The sequence below is a fragment of the Micromys minutus genome, assembly GCF_963924665.1.
Source record: "Micromys minutus genome assembly, chromosome: 27".
NCBI classification, from domain to species: domain Eukaryota; kingdom Metazoa; phylum Chordata; class Mammalia; order Rodentia; family Muridae; genus Micromys; species Micromys minutus.
Window position 1 is genome coordinate 22501975 of NC_137962.1, and position 23885 is coordinate 22525859.

Sequence of the window (23885 nt, forward strand, 5' to 3'; positions counted from 1 at the left end):
CAGTCCCCTTGGCAAGACAGTAACAAGAGCACCCAGAGCACAGTGGCCAGCTGGCCTTTATTAGTGTAGTTACGCTTCACCACTGTGGTACACGTGAAGGGGCCTAAGACTCTGTTATCACAAAGAAATAAATAAAGCTTATTTTTAGGAAAACTCTTGAGTAGCTGACATCTAGCAGTAGCACTAGAGAGACCCAGCCTGTGTGACATGAAGCTGGGGTGGAAGGAAGGACAGCCACCTAGGAGAGCCACTCACCGCCCCTCCCCCAGCTCCTGGCCACAGCAGATCCTGCTTGCCCTTACAGAGTACAGGGAAACCTAGAAGGGTAGGGGGTTGGGCTGGAACTCTGAGAAGCCATGGACTTAGATCTACCAGGGTGTGAGCTGACCATGATCAGATGATCTTTCCCCCTCACTCCAAAGAGGTCTAGACAGCAGCTTCTCCAGACCGCTTCCTTGAAATGTGCTCCAGGTGGGCATGGTCAGAGGTGTCCAGATCAATCTCATACTTGGCTAGGATTTTGAGGATTGGCCTCAGCTTGAGCCACCACTGTTCTTTGGGGATTCGGTGCCTACAGAGAAATGAAGTAACGGTGAGGTGATACCGTTGTATCCCAGTGAAGGTCTGCCAAAGGCTTATGGGAAGAAAGGCAAAAGTGGCTGGAGTACCCACAGGTGCTACTTCTCGAAGAAAGCATTAGAAACTGTTAACAGGCTATGGGAAGTAGGGCTTGGCAGGGAGCAGGAGGGACAGAGCCATTCTAGAATGTAATAATGACTTACTCAAAATCTGTCTGGTCCTTCAGCTCAGTCACTGGCTGAAAGACCAGGGCCCTCTTACGCATCCCCAGAACGCATCCTGAGTCAGGAGTGTTGGCAAAGATCCGTCCTGGAATAAAGGATGGGTCAGTTACTCTCTCAGCTGAGGAGTGGACCTCCGGAGAGGGGGCTCAGCCTCCCGCCCCACATACCATTACGGTAACTCTCTTTGATTTTCCCAGACATCCAATTCATAGCCTTAGCACCCATCTTAGTGGCAAAATTCCTGTCAAAGGGAGTTGGGCTTCCACCCTGAGGGGGAGAAAAATCAGAAAAATTAGAGGACAGTATCCTAATGAAGCACAGATATCTAGATATAGAAAGAATGGGTCTTGGATTTGCAGGATGGAAGGACACTCTGAGACCCTGAAGGGACCTGAGATGACCTGGGCTGTGACCAAGCACTGGGACTGTCAGTTAAAGGACATAGTAACCACACAGCTCTTCACAGGTCACCATGGACACGGAAATGTCCTCTGTAACCCCACCTAGCTGTTCCAGGGAGTACCTCAGAAAAATGTCAGCTTTTCTAACAAACTAAGAGAAAGCAGGTAGAGAAGTGGGAAGGAGGTAGAAAAGGACATAGGAGTCTCTGTGTGTGTGTGTGTGTGTGTGTGTGTGTGTGTGTGTATACATACATACATACATACATACATACATACATATCCATCCATCCAATAGCACTCCACTCCTGCAGGAGCTGCACCTTTCCCCAACCCAAGATATTGGGAATTCTTTGTGTATAGAGGAACATTGGTGCTTAAGAGGCTGAGCTAGGGCCATCTGGAACCAGTACCACCCAGTAATGATGCCTTTCCCCTGAAGCCCAGTTAGTGGAAACGGAAGCCAAAAGTAATAAACACCTGAGGCTAACGAAAGGTGAAGGTATAGTGGAGAAATCATCTTAACTAGGCAGACTTGGCTCTAATTCTCCTTTGCTAAGTGGTGCTGAAAATGTTTTCCTCGTCAGGATCTCTGGTTCTCAACTAGAGATCCCGTTGGGGACATCTGAGTGTGTTTAGAGATGTCTTGTTAACATTGACAGGAAACTATGACTGGCTGACCTATAGTAGAGGCCAGGAGTGATGTTAAGCTCCTGCAGTGCACAGAACAATCACCCAACAGCAAAGAACTAACCATCCCTAGTGGCAATGATGCCAAGGTTGAGGAACTATATCCTAAGCAAAGAGAATGGATCCCCATAGGCTGGTATATTTGAATGCTCTACCACCAGAGAGTAGCACCATCAGAAAGGATTAGAAGGATTAGAAGGTGTGGCCTTGTGAGAGGATGTCTGTCACCGTGGGTGGGTTTTGAGGTTTCATAAAAGACCAAGCCTGGCTTAATGTCTCTCTCTCAGCCTGTGGGCTAGGATGTAGCTCTCAACTACCATTCCAGATGTGCTGTGCCTATTGACATGTATGCAGCCATGTTTCCTGCCGTGATGATAATGGACTAAGCCTGAAAGCGCAAACAAGCCCTTAATTAAATGCTTTCTTTTATAAGAGTTACCTTGGTCATGGTGTCTCTGCACAGCAATAGAACAGTGACTAAGACAGCTTGTGTCTGAGATAAGGTTGTTTTGATGTTATGATCCAACCTTGTCCCATGGTGACAATGAGGTAACTGGAGAAAGCCAGTGGGAGCTCTTTGGTTGTTGGGGGCCCTGGTAACCAGTGAAGGTGGTGTCTCTCATTACCTGCTGCATGTGGCCAAGCACATTCTTCCTGCTGTCGAAGATGCCCTTCCCCTCCTCAGAGTACAGGTTGAAAATGAAATCAGTAGTGTAGTTCTCATTGCATTTCTCATTCCTGTCAGGAAACCAGAAACCTAGGAGTCTATCCCTTCTCCCCCAAGGGAGACCAGAAGCCTAGGAGGAGTCCATCCCTACTCCCCTGAGGGAGACCAGAAGTCTGAGTCCATCCCTCTTCCCCCACAGGGAATCCAGAAGTCTATGAGTCTATCCCTCCTTCCCACCAGGAAACCAGAAGTCTATGAGTCTATTCCTCCTTCCCACCAGGAAACCAGAAGTCTATGAGTCTATTCCTCCTTCCCACCAGGAAACCAGAAGTCTATGAGTCTATCCCTCTTCCCCACCAGGAAACCAGAAGTCTATGAGTTCATCCCTCCTCCCCACCAGGAAACCAGAAGTCTATGAGTCTATCCCTCCTTCCCACCAGGAATCTAGAAGTCTATGAGTCCATCCCTCCTTAACACCAGGAAACCAGAAGTCTATGAGTCTATCCCTCTTCCCCACCAGGAAACCAGAAGTCCGTGAGTTCATCCCTCCTCCCCACCAGGAAACCAGAAGTCTATGAGTCTATCCCTCCTCCCCACCAGGAAACCAGAAGTCTATGAGTTCATCCCTCTTCCCCACCAGGAAACCAGAAGTCTATGAGTCTATCCCTCCTTAACATCAGGAAACCAGAAGTCTATGAGTTCATCCCTCTTCCCCACTAGGAAACCAGAAGTCTAGGAGTCCATCCTTTTTCTCTTCCTTTTGCTTTCATAAGCTGTTTTATCTCCTCCCAAGGTCCAGGGGACAGGCCATTTTGCTCCTCCCCCTTCTACATCAGATTCCTCAGTTCCCCAGCCATCGATGGACCCACAGCTAAGGCCACCCTGCCTAGTCTGTCCTAACTGAGAGCACTGTTCCCACATTGCCCGGAGGTGCCTCAAGTTACCTCAGCACCAGGCCTCTCTTCACAGTTGTTTTCATCTTCTGCACCAGATGTTCAACATTCACCTGAAGGTGAAACAGGAAATCCCATACTTAGCTGGGGTTGCTCAGGGGAGATAAGCACCTCTTCACATCAAGTCTTTCAGGGGGTGGGGCGATTGCTCCCAAGCTGGTGTTTAAATCTCTTAAGAAATTTAGTGCCGCTGAGACTTAGAAAGAGCTAAACCGATTTCAGCACCCCCCTCTCCCTCCTTTCTGTCCAGGAGCTTCTGGCCCGACTCCCTCCTCCCCCCAAGAGCAAAGTGCACACAGCATGTGTCTCTACACTTCGGACATGGGTGGGTTGTATGTAAAGCTGTTAGGGGTGTGCACCCTCACTGGAGCTTTGAGGTGGGCATGCAAAGATTTCTACTCTCTGCTTTTGGCAAGGACTGGCTGGGGTCCTGAGCTGGGAGTTCCCCCAACTGCTGCTCAAACTCAAAACCGGAAAAGTCATCATCATTTGACCTGTCTGTGAAATACTAGATGAGTCCTGCCCAGAGGCGAAGGGACATTTCCCTCAGAACTGGAGTGGCGTCAAGAGAAATCTGAGAAGGCATCATGGACTCCTCAAATAGTTAGACTGCCTGCTCGCTTCAGAGTTCTGAAGTTTTTAAACCTTCTAAACCGTTCTCACCTATAGTACAGAAACAATAGCTCTGGATGCCTGTTGTGAAGATAAAATACAAACTCCACCGCAGAACTTAACAGCATGCTATCCGGCAAGACAAAAATGCAATCCCATAATAGTTGCTATGCGCACGTTTGTGAGGGTGTGCTGGAGAACACCTGTGAGGAACCTTCTAGTCTTCATGGGCCTGGGACATCGGCTCTAACGCCACTTGACTCTCATAGCTCTAGTTACTCTAGGAACACTCAGGAGACGGACTGGAATGGGACAGAGACACCTAGCAGGCTCTGGTGGCCATCTACCTGGAGATCTCGAATGGTGAAGGGCTCCTCAAAAATGTAGGCGGCATCAGCCCCAGCCGCCAGTCCTGCCATGGTGGCCAAATAGCCACAGTAGCCGCCCATGGTCTCAATGATGAACACCCGACGCTTGGTGCCTGCTGCAGACTGCTTAATTCGGTCACAAGTCTGTAAAGACAACGGGCCACGGAAAGACAGAGTCAGAAGTCTGATCCTTCTTCTTCAGTTTTTTAAAAATTAATTCAATTCCAGAGTTATAGCCTGGGCCGGTGAGACCCCGAACCTCATCGAGCCCCTGCATTCAAAGAGGGCACTACACTGTAGAATTTTTCTCCTGGGAAGAAAGCTGTTCTGTCTTTAATGTTGCTAGGAATAGGATATTAAACCTCAGGACAAAACAAAAAGGCCCTTTGACAGCAATGATATATTTCTGGGGAGGAAGAAGGAATTCCTGCACAGAAGCCTGGGCTGGACAGAGACTTTCTCAAGACTGCTATTTACTTAAGGGAAAAGATTCCATTTCTAGGACCAGGACAACCATCTGGGCAGACTGAGACAGGAGGTAGCAGACGCTCACCGTGCAGATGGTGTTCAGTGCTGTGTCAGCCCCGATGCTGAAGTCTGACCCAGGGACATTATTGGAAACCGTGGCAGGAATGACCACAAATGGGATACAGAGCTCATCAAACTGCTTCCTGCCTTCCATCAGCTCCAAGCCCCCAGTGTAAGCCTAAAGAGAGAGCAGGAGCAGACATGAGGGAGGGAGGTGGGAGGGGAGAGGGGGAGATGCTGGGACACTCACCTCAAAGCCCCCAATGATGACAAGGCCCTGGATGTTAAACTTGGTTATGTTGGCACTGATCTGTTCCAGATTCTTCTTGGGTAGAGTCCTAGTTGTCCAGTGGCAGGGGACAGAAAATCGGGCGTGAGACAGCAAGATGGAAGGAGAGAAAAATTAAGAATTAGAAAGTGAGCTAGGTGGTAGTGGCACACGCCTTTAAGCCCAGCACTTGGGAGGCAGAGGCAGGTGGGTCTCTGAGTTCGAGGCCAGCCTGGTCTCGAGAATGAGTTCCAGGACAGCCAGGGCTGCACATAGGAATCCAATCCCGAAAAATAAGCAAATGAACATCAACAACAAGAGAACTAGAAAGTGCTCTTCCTAGTGCCTGGGCCCGTGGCAGAACTCCTCTCCCCACACTATGAGGAATTCCAGAGTATACAGTGGACCTTCTAAGTGGTCAGATCTGCTACGTGCCATGCAGTTGGGCCTCTCAGTCCTAACTGAAGATGCTATGAGTTTGAAGAGTGGTAGATGTAGGCCACATTCAAAAGCATCTTGACAGGGTAACTGGGACTTCCCACAAATCATTTACCTTTTAGTGCCAAGTTTGGAACCACCTTGACCCGTCCAGCCTCCAACATAGCTCCAGCCAGCTTCCTCAATCTGCAGGGAAAGGCCATACATCTCTGCATCACGACCAGAGCACCAGAAACCCACGTGTGGCCAAGGCCATGTTGGGCTCTGATGCTTCGGAGTTCCCCCGGGTGGGAAGAAGACCCAGACACTGGCCTGCCCCCCACACTGAACTTCCTCCTCCCTTCTGACTCATTCGGGAATATTAAGCACCTAAGACAGTGGATGCTGTGCTGAGCTCTGGGACAAAGAAATTAATAAGATGCAATGTTTGGCAAGGTTCATTTTCAGGGTTCCCATCTTGGTCACCCCCAAATGAACTATGCTTCCTGGAGAGGAGTCAGTGTGGTGAGGAGGCAGAGACGATGGACTGGCCACTCCTAAGCTGACCTTTCATGGCTGCATACTGCGTGCGTATGTCCTCCCTTTGCTTCCATACCTGACCTTTGGCCAGGCCCTCGAAGCCGTCATGTACGACCAGCACTCGGTTGCCCTGGATAAGGCCAATCCTTACAGTAGAGCGAACTGCAGCATTCATGCCGGCAGCCGGGGCCCCCACATTCATCACAGCCACTGTGTGGAGCCCGCCCTGTTTGGAGAGAAAAGGAAGACAGATACCCCCAGGGGACAAATCACCAGGAGAGGCAGAACTCTGAACCCCTAGGGATGCGTGTGTGAGACAACCATCCCCCCAAGGAGCTAGCACAGAGCCTGCAACTTTATCCCACAGAAGCAAAATTCTTTGCCACAAATCACCATAGGCAGCGATGTTATCATTATAACAGACAAGTGGCCCTCACAGAACAGCGTTTCCCAACATACAGTCCTTGGACCACTTGCATCCCAGTTGACCTGAGGAGCTGACTGGACAGCACATCTTGCCACTGTTCCAGACCTCACTCCGCTGAAGGAAGGGCCCAGGAATCTGCATACTTTATCAGCACCCCAGACAACCCTGATAGGTAGTAAACACTGAGAACCACTCTTTCAAGGGAACAGTGCTGATGCGGATCAGGGTGTGATTAGACCCACAGGATTAAAGCCCTCTTTCCTGTTTCTTCATGCACTTTTGTCAAGTCTGGAATGGGCATTGAGTATTGGGACTCGGATCTGGGGTGGCTGGCATAAAGTCATCAAACAGGGCCAGGGCTGCAGCAGTGAACAAGAGCAGGGACAAAGACAGAGCAAGGCTAAGGTTGTGTGGACCGCAGGCAGCACTTCATACAGAGAAGGCGAGCACAGGGAAGGGAAGTTGCCGGTACCTTAGAGACTGGGGGTCTGACATGAGCTAGAAGCTTGTACACCTCCCAGTTGTTCATGAAGCTCCTATAAAAAGTACAAAGAGAACAGAGTGTCTTCAGGCCATTCCCGATGGCAAGCAGCCTTGGAATCTGGCTCGAAGTTGGGTCTCAATGAATTTCCACAGGGTACTAGGCAGGGGCTTGTAGGGGATGTTCATTCATCAAACACACCCCAAGTACTCCTGTCGCAGGTGCTGTGCTCAGCACAGGAGGTGACACCATGCTTAGCAACACCTAGAACCTGGCTGGGCTCTAGAAATGACGGATAAGAATGTAAAGCTCTTCCCAGGGAGAGCATCCCTGGATGAACTGGGTGAGCCTCTTGGGCACCTCACATCTGACTTCCTTGGGGAAGAAAGTGTTGCAGACAATCATTAGGAAAGGCAGCTCATGTTTTGGGCTTCATTCTGGCATCTGCTATAGTCGGCCAGTTTCTGATTATCTTCTCACCGGCCTCTCAGCTTAATGGCTTCATCAAACCTCTTCTCATCCATAGCCTTGGTCACGTCTTTGGTCTAAGGGAGGAATACAACATCAGTCAGCACCCCAAGGCAGGATTCTGCATAACCAGATCTGCTTTGACGGGATCCTGCTTATCTACGCCATACCTCTTTCAGTCCCCCAAACTGTCTCTTTTTAACTTTTCCTGAGTAACAAACAGCAAAAGGGCCTAGATTAGAATTCTGGGCAGGGTGGAGCACTGTCCACAGGTGGCAGAGCTTCCTGTCTACCCCCGGGTGCCTGCCCAGCCTTGGGACCACCAAGGAAATGAAGATCCTCCAGGTGAGCAGGGTCCCCACCACTGCTGCTCAATGCCTGGCATCTACTCAGGGCTTTGGCTTCTGCTCTTTGGGGATGCTGTCTCAAACATGGCTGGAGGTTATTGGCATTCTCAAGTCTCAGAGAAAATTGGGTCCCAAAATGAGGGAAAGTGAGGCAGCCCAGATAATTAGGACTAACACTCAAGTTCAGCAATGTTAAGGAGTATTTATAATGTTAAGGAGTAGCTACCCTGGAGTAGAGAGCCCAACATTAAGATTCTGTGTCAGAGGCATCACAGCCTCCCCCCATCTTTATCACCCTGGAGGTAAGTGGTGGTCACCATATGCTAGAAACAGTCTTAAGGTAGATGTCGTATAGACATGAGAGGGAACCTGCTAGAAGGTAGTAATTAGCACTCCCCAAGTCTCAGTATTGTTAGGGGGGGGACACTGAGTTTGTGTCCCCCTATATAACTACATGAAAAGAGTGTGAGGCTGGCACTTATAAAATATCAGAGTATGTGGCCCTCCAGATTCCTTAGCAAGACTACAGATGTGAGGACTGGTGTTGAGTAATGGAGGTCCCAGTGATGGAGAGGGACTCCGCCCACCGTGTCCTTTCCTGTATGTCCCGTACTAAGCATCCTGCCTTCTCTACAGGGACCACAGACATTGACCTCATGCCCCCTGGGGAAGAGTGGGGTCAGTACTTACCACCTGGACACACTCCATGAGGGGCAAGCGCACAGCCTGGTTACCAGAGAGGCTCACCACACAGGCTGGGGTGTCTGGGGTTCCCTCCAAAAGCGCCATCACTGCCTCCACACCCATCCTGCTGCCCTGCAGGAGCCCAAGGAACAAAGGATCTGCTCAGCTCTCCCTCTGTGGCTCACCTAAGAGCCAGGGTGCTCAGAACGCTTTCTGGATCCTCTGCTGAGGTCCGAAAGGCTGCACCCGGGTATTGCTGTAGCTTACCTTCCCACCCGGACCTCATCTGAAGCCTGCTGGCTTTCTGCCCTCTTGTCATCAGAACCCTAAGGACGGTACTTGGTTCCAGAGAAGCATTGTGATCAACAGACTGTGGGACTTTAACAATGCCCTCTTCTGACTACTGAAGAAGATTGCCTTTCTTCCAAGTGAAGTGAGCTAACAATGATCAAACTGACGATCCAGAGTTAGACCCCAGTAGCTTTGCTGATCCTTAGAGCTTGACGACAGTGGTCTGACCAGGGCTGCAAGTGCCTGCCGTCATCTTTGTGTATGGGACAGATAAAAACCACTGTGGCCTTGAGGTTGGAGGAGGGACAGTATGGCTAATGATATAAGCCCTGGGGCTTCTAAGGTGTGGCAACCTCAGAATCCTGTGACTTACCAGGATCCGGTCAAAGGCTGATGGTGTCCCACCCCTCTGTACATGTCCCAGAACAGTGACCCTGGTGTCATATCCAAGACGCTTTACCACCAGCTAAAAGAACAAAGAAAGGGAAACACAAAGTCAACAGGAGATCAGCAGTGGCTTTCTAAGGTAAAATAGGACAAAAGGGTTTTGTCCTGTGATGGCTCCTAGTGGGAGGAAAGCAGGGGCAGAAGGAGCAAGAGGAGATGTAGGATCGGCCAAGGATGCTGGGGGTTAGGGCTTCACACTAACATTCTTGATGTCTTCCGAGGTGATTGGCTTCCCGTTCTTGTCGATTGCACCCTCAGCAACAATGATGATGTTGAGACGAGACCCACGGGTTCTTGTCTGGTCAAGAGTAAGACAGCAGGTGGTTAATGGAATGAAATGGAGGGGTAGAAAATAGGTCATTCGTGGGACACTGTGAGGGGCTCTGCTCAGGGGCAAGATAAAGTGCTGATACCTCACTGAGCCGGCGACAAAGGTGCTCTTCCCAGTCATCATCTGGTGGACACTCGGGAATGAAAACCCAGTCAGCCCCACAGGACAGGGAGGTGACAAGGGCCAGGTATCTAGGATGAGAGCCAGAAGCATGGACTAAAAACCTTTATATCCCACAAGCATCCTCACCACACCCAGAATGATCTCCTGGTCTCCATGCTTGATGAAAGACGCAGGGATCCAGCATTTCATTCTTGAGGCAGACAAGCACTAAACCTGTGGGTGAGATGCTGTTCTTGGAGGTCACTGCTACCTCACAGGCTTCCCAGCTCAGAGAAGGCCCATGCTCCCACATGTACCTGAGCACGTGCCCATATGCATAGATAAATAGGTAAAAGACATGGTGCAGAGACAGGGAAGGGGGTCATATCATCTGGAGCATGGCTTCCAGACCTACTCCAGAGGTCCCGCTGGACTGACTCTCTGGGAAGAGGAAAGGGCCATCTCTAGGGCTCAGGACGGGGATCTTACCCACAGTGACGGCCCATCACTTCTAGCACAAATGTCCTCTGGTGGCTGCAAAAGAAAGATGGGATTTACAGCCTGCATGTCTCTGTGGCCAGGACCAAGGCCACAGCATCCACACCTGGGCTCCCTGACCTCTGGGAGATGCGTGTATGCCGCTAGCCGTCCATTCAGTAGGTTTCAGTAGGTCTATGAGGATGTGGGAGGAGCAGTTTAACGTCACTGGGCAGTACGGAGACTCCAGTCCACGAAAAGAATGAGTCCCCAATCGGAGGTAAATAGGCTGAACTAGAGCACTGCACAATTACAGGGTAGATTGGCAGCCAGCTGTCTCCCCGTCTCCTTCACTGACCCTCTGCCCACCTGCTTGCTTCTGAGCAGTGGTGCTTACAGCATCCACACAGTCGGAGAGGGCACCTCAGACTGGGTGCTCTCCAGATCTGCTTTAGTCCGGACCATAACCACATTAGACAGCGGTTCCCAGTCTGTGGGTCTCAACCCCCACAGGGGTCACATATCAAATACCCTACACATCCAATATTTACGTCATGACTCACGACAGTAGCAAAGTCACAGGTTAGAATGGGCAACAAGATAATTTTATGTTTGTGGGTCACCACAACACGAAGAACTGTGTAAGGGTCACAGTGGCAGGAAGGTTGAGAAGCACCAACATAAGAGATCACAGGTATTCAGGACCCCAGAGCAGTACCCCTAAGAGTAGACTGCAGTGGCCGGAAGCACTGGGGGGCAGAGCCTCCTCGGCGCTGCAGGGCTGAGCCTCAGAAAAGGGTGTTGTGGCTCCAGAAAAGCGGTAACACTGGCTGCAGTCAAGTGCTCTCACTGGCTCTTGTCTGGCTCGTTTTTTAAGATGTATTTATTTTATGTATGTGAGTACACTGTCGCTGTCTTCAGACACACCAGAAGAGGGCATCGGATCCCTTCACGGATGGTTGTGAGCCACCATGGGGTTGCTGGGAACTGAGCTTTTCTCTCTTACCTCTGGGCGGTGGTGGTGATGGCATCCACTATCTCCACGATCCGGTGCAGGGCAGAGTCCGTGCCAATGGTCATATCCGTGCCGCAGAAGTCATTGTCGATTGAGCCAACCAGGCCCACGATGTTCAGGTAGCTGGACTTCGTAGCCTCCTCGGCTGTGATCTTTCCTGCAAGGGAAGCGAAGCAGAGCCCAGCAGCTGAGGAATCGCACGTGTACGGAGCGGGTTGCTGGAGACTGTGAGCGGTGGTAGAAAGGAGGCCGAGGACTGTTCATTTGTGTGTGGTTACCATGTCTCTCAGATGGGTGTGTAAGAGTGCACACGCAACACATGCATACGCAGTCACATGACAAGCGGTACGGACGAGGAAATGTCTCACCATTTTTCTGGAGGTCATTTAACAAGTCACTCCACTCTGAGCGAAAAGTGTCAGCCCCAGTGAGGCTGCCATCGCCTCCGATGACACACAGATTGGTGATCCCCCGCTTCACCAGGTTGTGGGCGGCTCGGAGTCGTCCTTCCCGCTCCCGAAAGTCCTTGCATCGGGCACTTCCAATCACCGTGCCTCCCTTTAGGGGAGAGACAGGAGGTGGGCACAGCCACACTTGTGTTCAACGCACTAAGTTGTCCCCATTCCAACTCGGTGACAGAGCAGTGTAACCACTCTTCCTAGAAGCCTACTGAGATCAACTATCTCATTGAAGATTTCATCATCAAAGTGACTGTTCTCCAAAGGACTTACATAGACATTATTTCTGTGCTAGAATTATCTCCACCTTTCACGCTGACTTCAGTCCTTTGTGTTTCCTTAGTGCCCAGCACTATCACATTAGATCCAAACCACTTTAAGGAATTTAACCCCATTGTGCTCGGTGGTATGTCTTCTTCTCTAACATGCTGAAATTCTACCTAAGATTACCCAGACACTGCCAGTGTGTTCCCCTTAGTTCCCTGGCACGCAGGGTGTTAGTGACAGGAGCCACAATATTCAGGTATTTACAGGGGAAAATGCTCTGTCTGTAGGAAGTCTTGACTCCCCAGGAACTTACAGATACTCTGAGAGGTAAGTAGGTTTAGGGTTTTTCATAAACAACAGGTGCTTCTAGGCATTCAGGACCCCAGGGTACTAAAGAGAATGCTCGTTTATTCTCAGGTCACTTTGTGGTGGGCAGTACTCCCTGTATAAAAATGTCACTAGACTACTACATATTAACTGGCTTCCCATGGCATTTTGACACTTGATCAACATGGGATAACCATCAAAGGCTATAGATACCAGAACCCAACTTCCCTGGGATTCTTTGAGACTCCGCAAGATGGTCTCAATCCCTTGTCCCTTAAATAGTCTGCTTTCAGGCTGTCCCATCCCTATCACATGAGGACTGAGTTTAAGTCCGCTTCTAGCTTCAGTCGTCTATGATTATTTTCAGGGCCAGACTTCCCCCGTGACCCCAGAGTAGGGCTTTCTCACGATGAGCCAGCTTGCTATGACCTTTCCGTAAAGGGCAAGCCATTTCGGAACCACCTTCCCACCCCCTTCACCACTGCAAGGAGCCAGGGTGATGGTTTCAGATGCAAAGAGTAAAGGGCAAATACAAGCCCGTCTTCTGTCACTGAAACCCTTCACACCGAGCCACGTGCCAGGGACTCTGGGAGGACAGGACAAACATAGAACATGAGTTCTCCGGAACATACCAGCTGAAGCATCATGGACACGCTCTCCCAGGTGGCCTCCCTGATGTGCTCGCCACCGTCCACCAGGCCTTGGTAACCCTGGGGGGAGCAGTACATTAATTAAGCTTCCTCTGGATGGCATGGCTAAGACAGCTTCCCTAGGAAGAGGTCAAAGACACATCGTTCCCGAGAGTGACTTGTGGGTGCTCGTGAGAATGGTACAGTTAGTAAAGCAGTCTGAGGAAGGACATGGCAACGCTTTTGACATTCCAGTTTCTCATTCTTTTCTTTGCTTTTGAGATGGGGTAGCTCTGGCTGCCTTGGACTTAGATATGGAGAGTAGGTAGAAACTGCTGACTTCTACAGCACTGATCCACCTGCATCTGCCTCCAGAGTACTTGGATTAAAGGCACGGGCCACCATGCTTGGCTCTTTCTCATTCTTGGAAATATCTAAATACCCTTCTGTCTTAGTCTCTCCCCGACCCCCTTTTTCTCATCTCTGAGATGTTCCCAGGAGACTGAGAAGACAACTAGTTTTGACAATCTAAGAGAAAAGAGGGACGGGAGTACTGATGGGAGGAGGAGAAGAAACAGGACTTGTTATAAAACTACCAAACTTGACAGAAGGGCAAACAGACTGCACAGGAAAAAAGGTGTGGGTGAAGGATGAGGAGAACTGGGAAAGGGGAGCCAAGTAGGAGCTGGGACACTTGAGAGACACCGTGAGACTCTGCCTGTTGGGGCTCAGCCTGAGTGACACCACCCTTGCTGGGAAGACCTCCCATATCAGCTCTTTCTGTGTGCATTTCCTCTCCTCAACAGTCAGTGTGAGGACCGAGTTTACAGAAATCTGGGTCCCAGCGTTCCTGCTGAAGTCACAGTGGGAAGGAGTGACTCAGTGGGAGACTCAGTGGGACAGGGAGCCAAGGAAAAGAAACCGCAGCAGCGCAGAGACGGGGTAGAGAAGAAGGTGGGAGAGGCGCGAGTCGGAGAGCCAAGTAGAGAACCAACCTCATGAACAAAGAAGACGCGGGCGCCCGTGAAGATGCCAACTCGAACCACAGCCCTGACAGCAGCATTCATACCTGTGAGGAGGGAGAGGAAAGATAGGGGGGCGGTCACTCTGAGGAGGGGCAGCCCTGGAGTCCATAGCAGGCATGTTTGGTTCAAGCCTGGAGTTGGTCCTTGGCTTGGGTTTGCTCTGAGTCTAGAACCCTCTTCTCACCCAAGTCTTCTGCTCCCCCCAGTTCAGTCTCGGGGTCAAGGTCATGAGGCTGGTGAGCGCTCGGGAAGCTATGCTTGGGAACTGTGCAGGGCAACTGGTACAACTGAGACCAGCACAGACCAATGGACAACCCAGAGCTACTTGGGATCGAGGAAGAATGGGCCCCTTTCTTTCTCTCCTCCGCTCTCCTCTCTTGCAGGCAAGTGTGGGATCTATTATGTAGTCATTGGCCCCAAATCGGATGGCAGGTCCATTCAGCCACTGAGCAAAGATGAAGAGAACAGCCTATCCTGTCCCTACACCGTGCTGAGCACTGAGACCACAACAGTGAACAGCATGGTCGGGGACTACGGTGTCAAGACAGAAAACATGACAGTGCACTACGAGGATTCCTATGGGCCCAGTACGCAAAGGCCCAACATGCACAGGAGTGGTCCAAAACTGCATTTGTCCTGGACCCTACGACACAACGTCCTGTTCTTTTCGTCAGGTAGACAACTGAGGAAGACTGTTCTGGGCAGGAAAAAAACTGCAGAAAGTGGATCACCAAGAAATGTGTCAGAAAGAGTAAGAGTCGGAAGAGAAAGTGATGAGAGATAAATGTTACAGATGGGGAGGTGCCCGTGTGGATATAAAGCCTGACTTCTAGTCTGTAGGTCTGGGTTTAGCTGCGGACCCATGATGTGTGCTCAGTTCCAGCAGATCCGTAAACCCATAAAGGTCTATGAAAATGACATGGTCAATCAAATTCTGGGATCTTTGTTCCTTAAAGCTGTACCCCTTCCAGTGTTTCCTAGCCCATGACCAGGCGGTTCGTACAATTCAGTGGTGCAAAGCTAACAGTCATTTCCTGGTGTCTGCGGGGAGTGACCGGAAAATGACATGGTCACAACGGTTCCCCTGGGACAAGATCCACAGCATTCATGATTGTCCTCTCACGCACAGAAAACAGTCACAGACCATCAAGAATCTTTAAGAATGTCGAGGGTAGGGGGACATGATAAGATTTGCTTTGTATATCAGGGAGGCTCTGGCAGCAGGGTGACAGGCAGCTGAGTAGAGGGGGGACCAGGATTAGAAGGCCTCTGGCATTCTAGATAAGACATGAGGAGGCCTCACAGGACAGGGGCATGTGGGACAAAAGAGATAGTGGACAGAAGACACTCGAAGAACAAAGAAGGGGACTTGCATTTAGTGGGCAAGGAGGTCACATTTCCCACACTGAGGAAAGCTGTGGGAACTCGGGCAAAGTGTAAACTGAAGTGCAAAGCAGAGGCATGCTGCGGTGTGGGGAGAGGAGTGAGGAGTGCTGTGTTCACATTAGGATGTGTAGAAATGGAAGTTCTTGTGGCACATCCACAGCAACTTGGAAGAACTAACATGCATGATTAGAAACACAAAGGACAAGGAACTGAACTGTGACAATGGCCGTGGTTTCTGATAAACAGGAGAGAGGGAGAGAGGGGGAAGGGAGAGGGAGAGAGAAAAGGAGAAGAAGAAGAAGATGATGATGATGATGATGATGATGAAGAAACAAGGCTTAGCAACAGCTTGGGAGACAAAGGAACCATTTCCAAAAGCTGAAACAGTTCTAAGATGCATCTAAGAACAAATCTAAGATAAGACAAGACGGTGGGGCTTGTTAACAGAGGCACCTGTGAGCCCATGTTTACTCATGAAGTCACTGAGGCAAAGTCCTGTGACATCTAAAAGTCTAAGTCCATGTACATCATTGGAATGACTCAGAACAACAACAAATATCTGCCCTGGGAGAAGCTTCCAAGAGGTGTGAAGACAAACAGCGTGTGTGAAGGGAACATGAGAGTCAGGGCAGAGCCCTCGATGTTTCAGGACAGATGAATAAAGCCTGACTTCTAGTCTGTAGGTCTGGGTTTAGCTTCGGACCCATGATGTGTGCTCATTTTCAGCAAATCCATAAACCCCATAAAACTCTATGAAAATGACATGGTCACAACGGTTCCCCTGGGACAAGATCCACAGCATTCATGATTGTCCTCTCACGCACAGAAAACAGTCACAGACCATCAAGAATCTCAATACAAACGTTGCAGTGTGAAACTGAGTCTTGGGCTCCGGCCCACGGCACAGCTGATGGGACGTTCTACTGAATATGCAGCTCTGGACTATTCATTGGTGATCTTAGGAAATAAAGAAGTGTGGTCTGAAATGCACAGGGCGGAGCATTTCTTTCTGACCCCCAAGCTGAGTAAAGGTGTGTGTGGGGTAAGAGCAATGAGTTACACATGAGTTGAGAGATCGCCCTGGGAAGCAACAACCGTTGGTAGGCGGGGAACAGCCAAACCACTGGGAAGAAGAAAAACCCCATGATAAGGTAAATCGGTTCTCTCGCTTCCTCCTGCTGCCTGACTGCACCCTGCCAATGTCCACAGGCCACCTAGTTAGCCTCTAAATGGACAGTGCTTTCTGGTAGTTTTAGGGTCCCCTTTGTTCTCCAGGGGCTCTAACCCTAGATGCCTAAAAACATCAGACTGGGAAAGACGGTTTAAACCTGGAGTCCCCAGAACTCTTTGGTCCCTCCTACCCAACCTCATTGCTTAGCCCTGTCTGGTCCTAAGCCAGTCCTGGCCAGAGTTTTCTTGGCTGTTCCATGTTTCCCTAAATAACCCTCTATGAGCAGCTGCATGACTTAGTAGAAGCAAGGTGAAGGATAAGATTACAGGGAGCATGCAAGAGATATTCTGGGGACAAGCAGAAGGGGCTCTGAAGAACTGCTCTAAGCTCCTAGTGTGAAGCAGCCAATGGCAGCTTCCCTCTGAGGAAGAGCCTTAGGGAGAAGAGCTGGGTCATGGGTGTATCTCCACAAGACTAAGCAGAAGGCAGAAGCTAATAAAAACCTGTGCTATTGAGGATGACCTTGCATTTCTGATCCTCTTGCCTCTACCTCCCAACTGGGATTCCACCACACCCCAGATATCTTCCAGGCACTCCACCAACTGAATCACAAGGATTTTGGAAGCCAGTACTGAAAATTTTCTTCCTAGGCTTTGGAAACATTAAAAATTATGGCAAATGTTTGTTATATGTGAATCATACTTTCCAATGGATGTATGCTAAAAATCATAAACCAAAGGATAACTATTCAGAGAGGTAACAGAATCCTGGCCCATACTCCTTTAAAAATAGGATATGCGCACAGTTGGAGCTATGGACTGGAGACAGAGGGCTGGAGCAGGTGGCTGAGGTCTTTTCCAAGGCAGGAAATGCCAATGTCAGGAGGCTCAGTGAGCTATGGATTAATGGGGCTGGGTCCTTTCAGGATTAGAAAAGGAATATTTATTCCATGTAGCTCAACATTCCAGAATTCTTGACTTTTTAGTTCAAGACATCTAATTCTGTATTTCTACTTCCCAATAGTGGTTCTGCTGAGTTCACGAAATAACAGCGGTGGCTCCTGTAGATTTTATGGAGTTCAGACTTGCTCTACCATGATGCCCCTTGTAAAGCACTGTCTCTGGGAAAGTCACCTCTGTCCCGGGACTTCTCCTTCAGCTGAGAGCTCCCAGCGCCACCACAGACTTCTGCTCTGACTCCTTGTTTCCTTAGGGTTTCATTTCCTCTCTCTGGATCCCCACTGACAAGCACCTATCATATTATACAGGCTTACCAGTGATACTTACAGCAACAAGCAGAAAATCCCAGAGCCTTGGTTCTCTTTCCCTGTCTCCCCTCCCCTCATGTCTCCTCTCCTCTCTCTCTCACTCCCTTTCCTCCAGAGAAGGCCTCTTTCATTCTTTTCAGATGGTCACATCCGATTCTCTTAAGACTCTCTCTTTTCCTAACCTGAGCATCTAGGTACACAGGAAACAGGGTCACCACTAAAAGGTGTATGTGGAGGATCACAGCACTGGAATCCCACCAGTCCAGAAGCAGTGGATGTGGGTCAGCAGCCCCTCTGCATTTCTGCTCTTATACAGCAGCCCTGAGTTCTGTCTCTGACCACTCAGGCCACTGTGCCATGTCGTCCCCCGTCACTTTCTTCACTATCAGTTCTGATCGTATAATTGTCGTATACGTTATGATTATAATCAATAAATATGTTAATAATTTAAGATCTGGTTTTTAAATATGTTAATAGGCCTAGGGGTTGGGAAAATAACTCAGTCAAGATCTCAGATTCCAGCACCCATGTGAAGCAAGACATCGTAGCGGGCACATGTAGACCTAGTGCTGGAAGTGTAAAGACAGTGGATCCCTGGAGCTGGCCAGCCAGGGTGTATTAGCCATGTGGGATATGTTTATGTAATCGGTGAGCTCCAGCTTCAGTGAGAGATGCTGTCTCAAAAACAAACAAACAAACCGACAGGAGACTGAAGAAGACATCCAATGTTGACTTCTATTCACTCACACACACACACACACACACACACACACACACACACACACAGAACATTTTCATTGATGGACCCTTAGCACCTGTCATTCTGTTTGGTCCCACAGGTGCTCAGTAATTCATTGTATTTATTGGCAATCCACTTACTGAGTGTGAACTATGGCCAAGCACTCTTGGAAGCACTGAACTTGATTAAAAGTGGTCAGGTTTTCTTTGAACATCTTTCTTGTGAGGTTTTTCTCAGTTACTGTCACCAGGACATCTGGTTTTGCTGCATAAGTATACCCACCACGGCTAACGCACACTGGTTACTTCTGTTCGTGCACTGAGTAAGAACCCTGGTGGGACATGGATCTCTCTCAGGGGAAGTCGGCTTCTGTACAAACTGAGCGCTCAGTGCGAGGTATGGGGTGCCTTGGGTCAGAAGCACCAGATGAAGTCGGCCATCTCTTTTCCTATCGCTGTCCCTGTGCCCTGTCAACCCTGCAGAGAGATTCTTCTCTACAACACACTATCAGCTTGAGCACATAGAAACACACGAAAATATGGATTTCTTTGTTTTTAAGTCATACACCCATCCCTCCCACTTAGTTTTCCCCACATACTGCATGTTTATGGTTCCTTAGATTCTATTCAGAGAAGGACTCTCTCTGGTTCCTGCCCACTGCTACTGAAGTGACTCACTGATGCTGGTCTCGCTGCCCGCGTGCTTGACTGCACCCACAGACTGCTCTCTCAACAGTCTTACCTCCAATCCTTTCAGTGCTGCTCAAGGACCAACAGCATTAGCTTCCAGAGAAACTTAGATAGGAGTACTAGGAAAGTCTGGGTCAACAGTAGCAGAGCAAGCAATATCTAAATTGTCAGAGGCTCACATCAGAAACTTCTAGGGAAACTCAGAATTCAGTGTGAACCATGAGAATAGCTCTAGCCTACAGACAAGAGTCAAGAAGCACAAGGGTCATAGCAACCACGTTTCTGCCCCCTCTTACTTACCTTGGGCATCTCCACCAGACGTCAACACGGCGATGGCCTTGCCAATCCCCAGGGTTTTGGCTGCATGATGCTCTTCATGGGTCATGATCCACTCTAGAATTCAAGACAATGGTCAGTTACGGTGCACTGGATCAAGCTGCCACTTGCTCAAGAAATGTCTCTTAGACTGGCTAGAGCCACCCAGTCAGACTCTCCCACTAAAGCTGGGCTGTGCAGCCACAGACCTTTGGAAGTCTTCCAGAGGAGAGCCACACCCTCTCAGGCAAGCTAACAGGTCAGAGCAACCCAACCAAGACTGCGTAAGTCCCGGCTTATCCTTCCCTGTCCCCTCCCACCCCTACTGGAACCTGTCTTCCAAACAGGCTGAGGTCAAGAGGAAAGGGCACTTGACCTGAGAGAAATTCAAAAACAAGGAGCAGATTGGAGTGCATTTGGGATGCTCCCTTTTCATGAAGCGGGAAGGTGTTGCAGAGGGCATAAATCAGGTGAGGTTTCAAGTACTGACAGAACCAGCAATGTGGAAGCCAACAGTCAAGCGCGGGTTAGCTCCTGGCTAAGAGAAGAGTTGGGTGAGCAAGGTTCAGTGACAGGAGCAGAAACTGGGGTTGAAAGTTATATAGGCCTACTAGAGTCAGACACATCTTAGGAACGGTTAGGGTCTTTCTATAGTTCTGCCCATTCAGATACACACACATACACATACACATACATGAGAGAGAGAGAGAGAAACATACTGGTGTTATGAGGAGACCTTTATATACTGTTCATGGGATACATACAAACATACATACAAACATACATATATACATACATACATACATACACACATACATACATACATACATACATACATACATACACATTCATAAAATGCCAATAGGTTCATCACTGTCCGTTACCCAGGTTAAAACCTGTTACTTTAAAACCATGTCTCCCCTGCCTCAGTGGAAACTGCCTATTACTAAACCTGATGACCCTTCCCTTTTCTCTTCCCTACGCATCCCCTCTTTTCTCTCCTTGTTGCCTCTTCTACCTGAGTTGTTGCAACAGCTGAGCTGGCCTCCCTTTAACAGTAGCTTGTACTGCCCTTCTTCATGGGAAGGCTGCAGCCTCTGAAGCTTTTGTGGAGGGAGGACTCACTCAGTGGAGCAGTGCCATGAGCATCAGAGAAGCTGCTCATAGAGGCTAAGTCACATAAACATACAAACCCATAGATGCCACAAAAATACATGTGGTGAGACAAACATGAAAACAGAAACAGAGACAAACATACTACCAAGTCAGCATTGACAGGCCAACTCCAAACTTTCTGATTAGGCATTCAAAGTTCCTATGATGGAGTCCCTGCCTACAGCTTCAACCTTGTCACTACCCATGGATCCTTTGATCACCTACGATCTGACCATTACTTTCCTCATCCCCACTTAAGTGTCTACACATACTGCATCCTTTGCCCAGTCTAACCTGTTCCTGTCCATCCATCCATCCTACTAACCAACTGTACATACATACATACATACATACATACATACATGTATACATACATACCTCACTCCATTTTAAGTCACACTTCGCTATCCTTATTAACCTACTAAATCTTTACTAGCTATCAAAGGACCAGGAAGCATTCTTTTTTATTCTCCTGCAAGTCACACATTGTTTGGAAGTAACTGTTCATTTAGCATTTCTATACAACTTTAGTGACATTTTAATTGCTTCTCATACCCTAATAGCAGGGCTGGACTGGATCAGGGTCAACAAACTATATAGCCTGTAGGACAGACTCAGCCTTTCTCACAAATCTGCATAGTAGCCAACTTTGTAGGGTCCTTACATTTTAAATGATTGCAAAAATATTTTATGACATGAAAAGTTATTGAAATTCAAATTCCTATATAGCCGGGCACAGTAGTACTTGCATGCAGTCCCAGCTATCTTAGAGTCTGAAGCAAGAGAACGACAGAACTCAAGATTCAAGCCCAACCTGGTAACACATCACAACCCTGTCTCAGAGACGCAAAGAAGAAAAAGAAAAGGCAGTGTCCAAGCTCTCTGTTCATCTACTCTGCACTCTCACATGGGCAGGGACTGTGGCAGAGACCTGCCACCGTGCAAAGCCTGCAATACTGTGTCCTCCTAGTAAAGCTTCCTGACCACTGGACTGCACTGCTTTTGTAAGGGCACCTCCTTTAAGTGGACAGAAAATTCCTCCAGGACTGTTTGTTTTAAAATCTACTTCCAGTGCTGAAAGGATGGCTCAGCAGTGGCTGCTTTCTTTTCCAGAAGACCTGGGTTCAATTCCCAGCCCCCACATGACCGCTCATCCCCACTGGACACCCTCTTCTATCATCCATATCTACTCCTAAAAACACACCCAGGATGGACACAGCTCCGTATCTACTCCTAGAAAATTCTGTATCTGGGAATATAGAACAGTTGTACAACATTTGTAAGACCCTGGGTTGAATACATCACAGGTTAGGAAGGAAGGGAGGAGGGAGGGAAGGAAAGAGGGAAGGAAGGAAAGAAGAAAGGAGAAAAGGAAGGAGATGGAATCCGTTTGGATGGCCACAAACATATTAATGGGTAATGGAAATGTGGTACATGTATGTAATGGAATTTTACTCAGCTGTAAAAAAAAAAGGTAATTATTACTTTTTTAGAAAAATGGATCTGCAAAGTGCAGTATTAAGTGACCAAAGCTCAGAAAGAAAACTACGTTTTCTCCGTCTCTCATAGGAAGGTCCTACCCTGTACGGTATATCCTACCTGTATATCCATGAACGGGAATAAGTGTTAGAGGAGATCAAGAGAACAGAAGAATAGATGATGAAGGATGGAGGGGTAGGGTGGGACATGAAAGGGGAAAAAAAATACCCAAGGGGTACAAGGCGGGGTCAGGGGTTGCAGGGTGGTGGGGGAGATAAGGGAAAGGAGGATCACTACAACACATTTTGTTCTAAATTTTCACAAAGATATCTAAGAGCTTGTATGCTAATGTAAAATAAAAAAGAAAACAGAAGACCCAGGCACATGTGGGACTTAGAAGTGACAAACTGGGAAAGCAACATGAACACACATAAACCTGGAATGCTACCGGCTCTACTTCTGGTCTTGAGACAGACTACATGATTGGAGAAAATGGGAACCCAGAAATTTGGGAAAGGACATCTAAGTGTCCTGCTCTTTTCTCCTGAGGTTTTTTTCTTTTATTCCTGGAGTTTGTCACTAGATTGGGAGGCTATCACCTGTAGAAGCCCCTAGATGTCTGGATGTTGTAGTTTCAGTGAGCAAAAGAGTTCACCCTGCCGAGGTTACCTGGCCTGTAAACGGCAGCTTACATTCTCCTGAATCTATATGTCAAGAGGCACAGGACACAAAAATGCATGCAATTCGTACACCCACATACTTCATGGACTCACAGTGACACACATGTGACACAGTCACTGATGCTAAATATATAAAAAATCGTGTGTGTGCGTGCTCGCAGGAAGCAGGAACACAGCCTGGAAGCATCATAGGTGCACCAATTTCAACTGGATATGTGCCAGGGGAGGGTTCTGGCAACCAAGTGCAACAAGCGAGCACCCCTGGCCCTGCATCTGGGACCTGGGCGTGCAAGTGCTGGGAGGTTAACGAGGGGCTCCGCTTCTTCACTACTGCCCAGCACCCATCCCCCTCTCGCCTGCGATTTCTGATGCCTTGTCACGTCTGGCCCTCTGTTCCTTTCTGTCCTCCCCACCGCCTGCTCCCCGCACGTTCGCTCCCACCTCACTCTTGGCTTTACCCCTCGCTCTCCACCCGAGGCCTCCCTCTTGCCTTGTAGTTTTAGCTCTCCTCCGACGCTGCTTTCTTGCAGATTGTCCTTGGGGAAAGGGGGAGGGGAGCTTGGCGAACACGGGGAGGAGCCAGGTGGAGGCAGCCGCGGGAGGAGGGGAGGCTTCCAAACCTCTACAGGCCAAAGATGGCTAGGAGGCTCCGCCTCCCTCTGCTTGCCTCTCTCCTCCTCTTCCTCCAGCCCTTAAGTACTCTGCTGCCTTGTGGCCGCGGCTTGCTTGTTTCCCGGGGACCGCATCTTTATCTTGGGAGCTATCAGCTCATGTACGCGGTGAGGGTTAGAATTTATGTAGTTGCCAATCTTGTTTCTAAGCCAACTTTTTCTCTCCTGGCCTGTCTGATATTCCTTCAATTCAGACATCTCCTGCCACTGTTAAAATCCTACCATGGCAATTGACCACCTCTATCGCTCTTTCAAGGAACATTTTATTTGGAATCTGTGTGCCAGGCTTTGTCTTAAGACAGATCCCTGCCTT

The 23885-nt window shown here is 49.0% G+C and overlaps 1 protein-coding gene across 1 annotated transcript; it reads right to left on the reverse strand.

Moving 5' to 3' along the window:
- Positions 1-31: 31 nt before the first annotated feature.
- PFKM (phosphofructokinase, muscle) lies at positions 32-23455 on the reverse strand. Its single transcript, XM_080939371.1, has 23 exons — positions 23392-23455; positions 19573-19665; positions 13991-14064; positions 12999-13076; positions 11683-11872; positions 11306-11471; positions 10312-10356; positions 9803-9911; positions 9592-9687; positions 9316-9408; positions 8658-8783; positions 7633-7697; positions 7144-7207; positions 6321-6470; positions 5841-5911; positions 5270-5357; positions 5045-5197; positions 4471-4635; positions 3503-3564; positions 2518-2629; positions 971-1070; positions 783-888; positions 32-571 (listed from the first exon to the last, which is right to left on the reverse strand). The coding sequence occupies exons 2-23, from the start codon at positions 19655-19657 to the stop codon at positions 427-429; spliced, it is 2343 nt and encodes a 780-aa protein (XP_080795497.1). The 5' UTR covers positions 19658-19665; positions 23392-23455; the 3' UTR covers positions 32-426.
- Between the last annotated feature and the right edge of the window lie 430 nt (positions 23456-23885).

What these genes read in the sequence shown, in the direction of transcription:
- PFKM (XM_080939371.1), bottom strand. Translation starts at nt 19,657, where the DNA reads ATGACCCATGAAGAGCATCATGCAGCCAAAACCCTGGGGATTGGCAAG. An exon ending in GTGATGGGCCGTCACTGTGG is followed by an intron (nt 9,912 to 10,311) that starts GTAAGATCCCCG and finishes CTCTCATCCTAG; the next exon opens with ATACCTGGCCCTTGTCACCT. An exon ending in TCATCATTGGGGGCTTTGAG is followed by an intron (nt 5,198 to 5,269) that starts GTGAGTGTCCCA and finishes CTCTCTCTTTAG; the next exon opens with GCTTACACTGGGGGCTTGGA.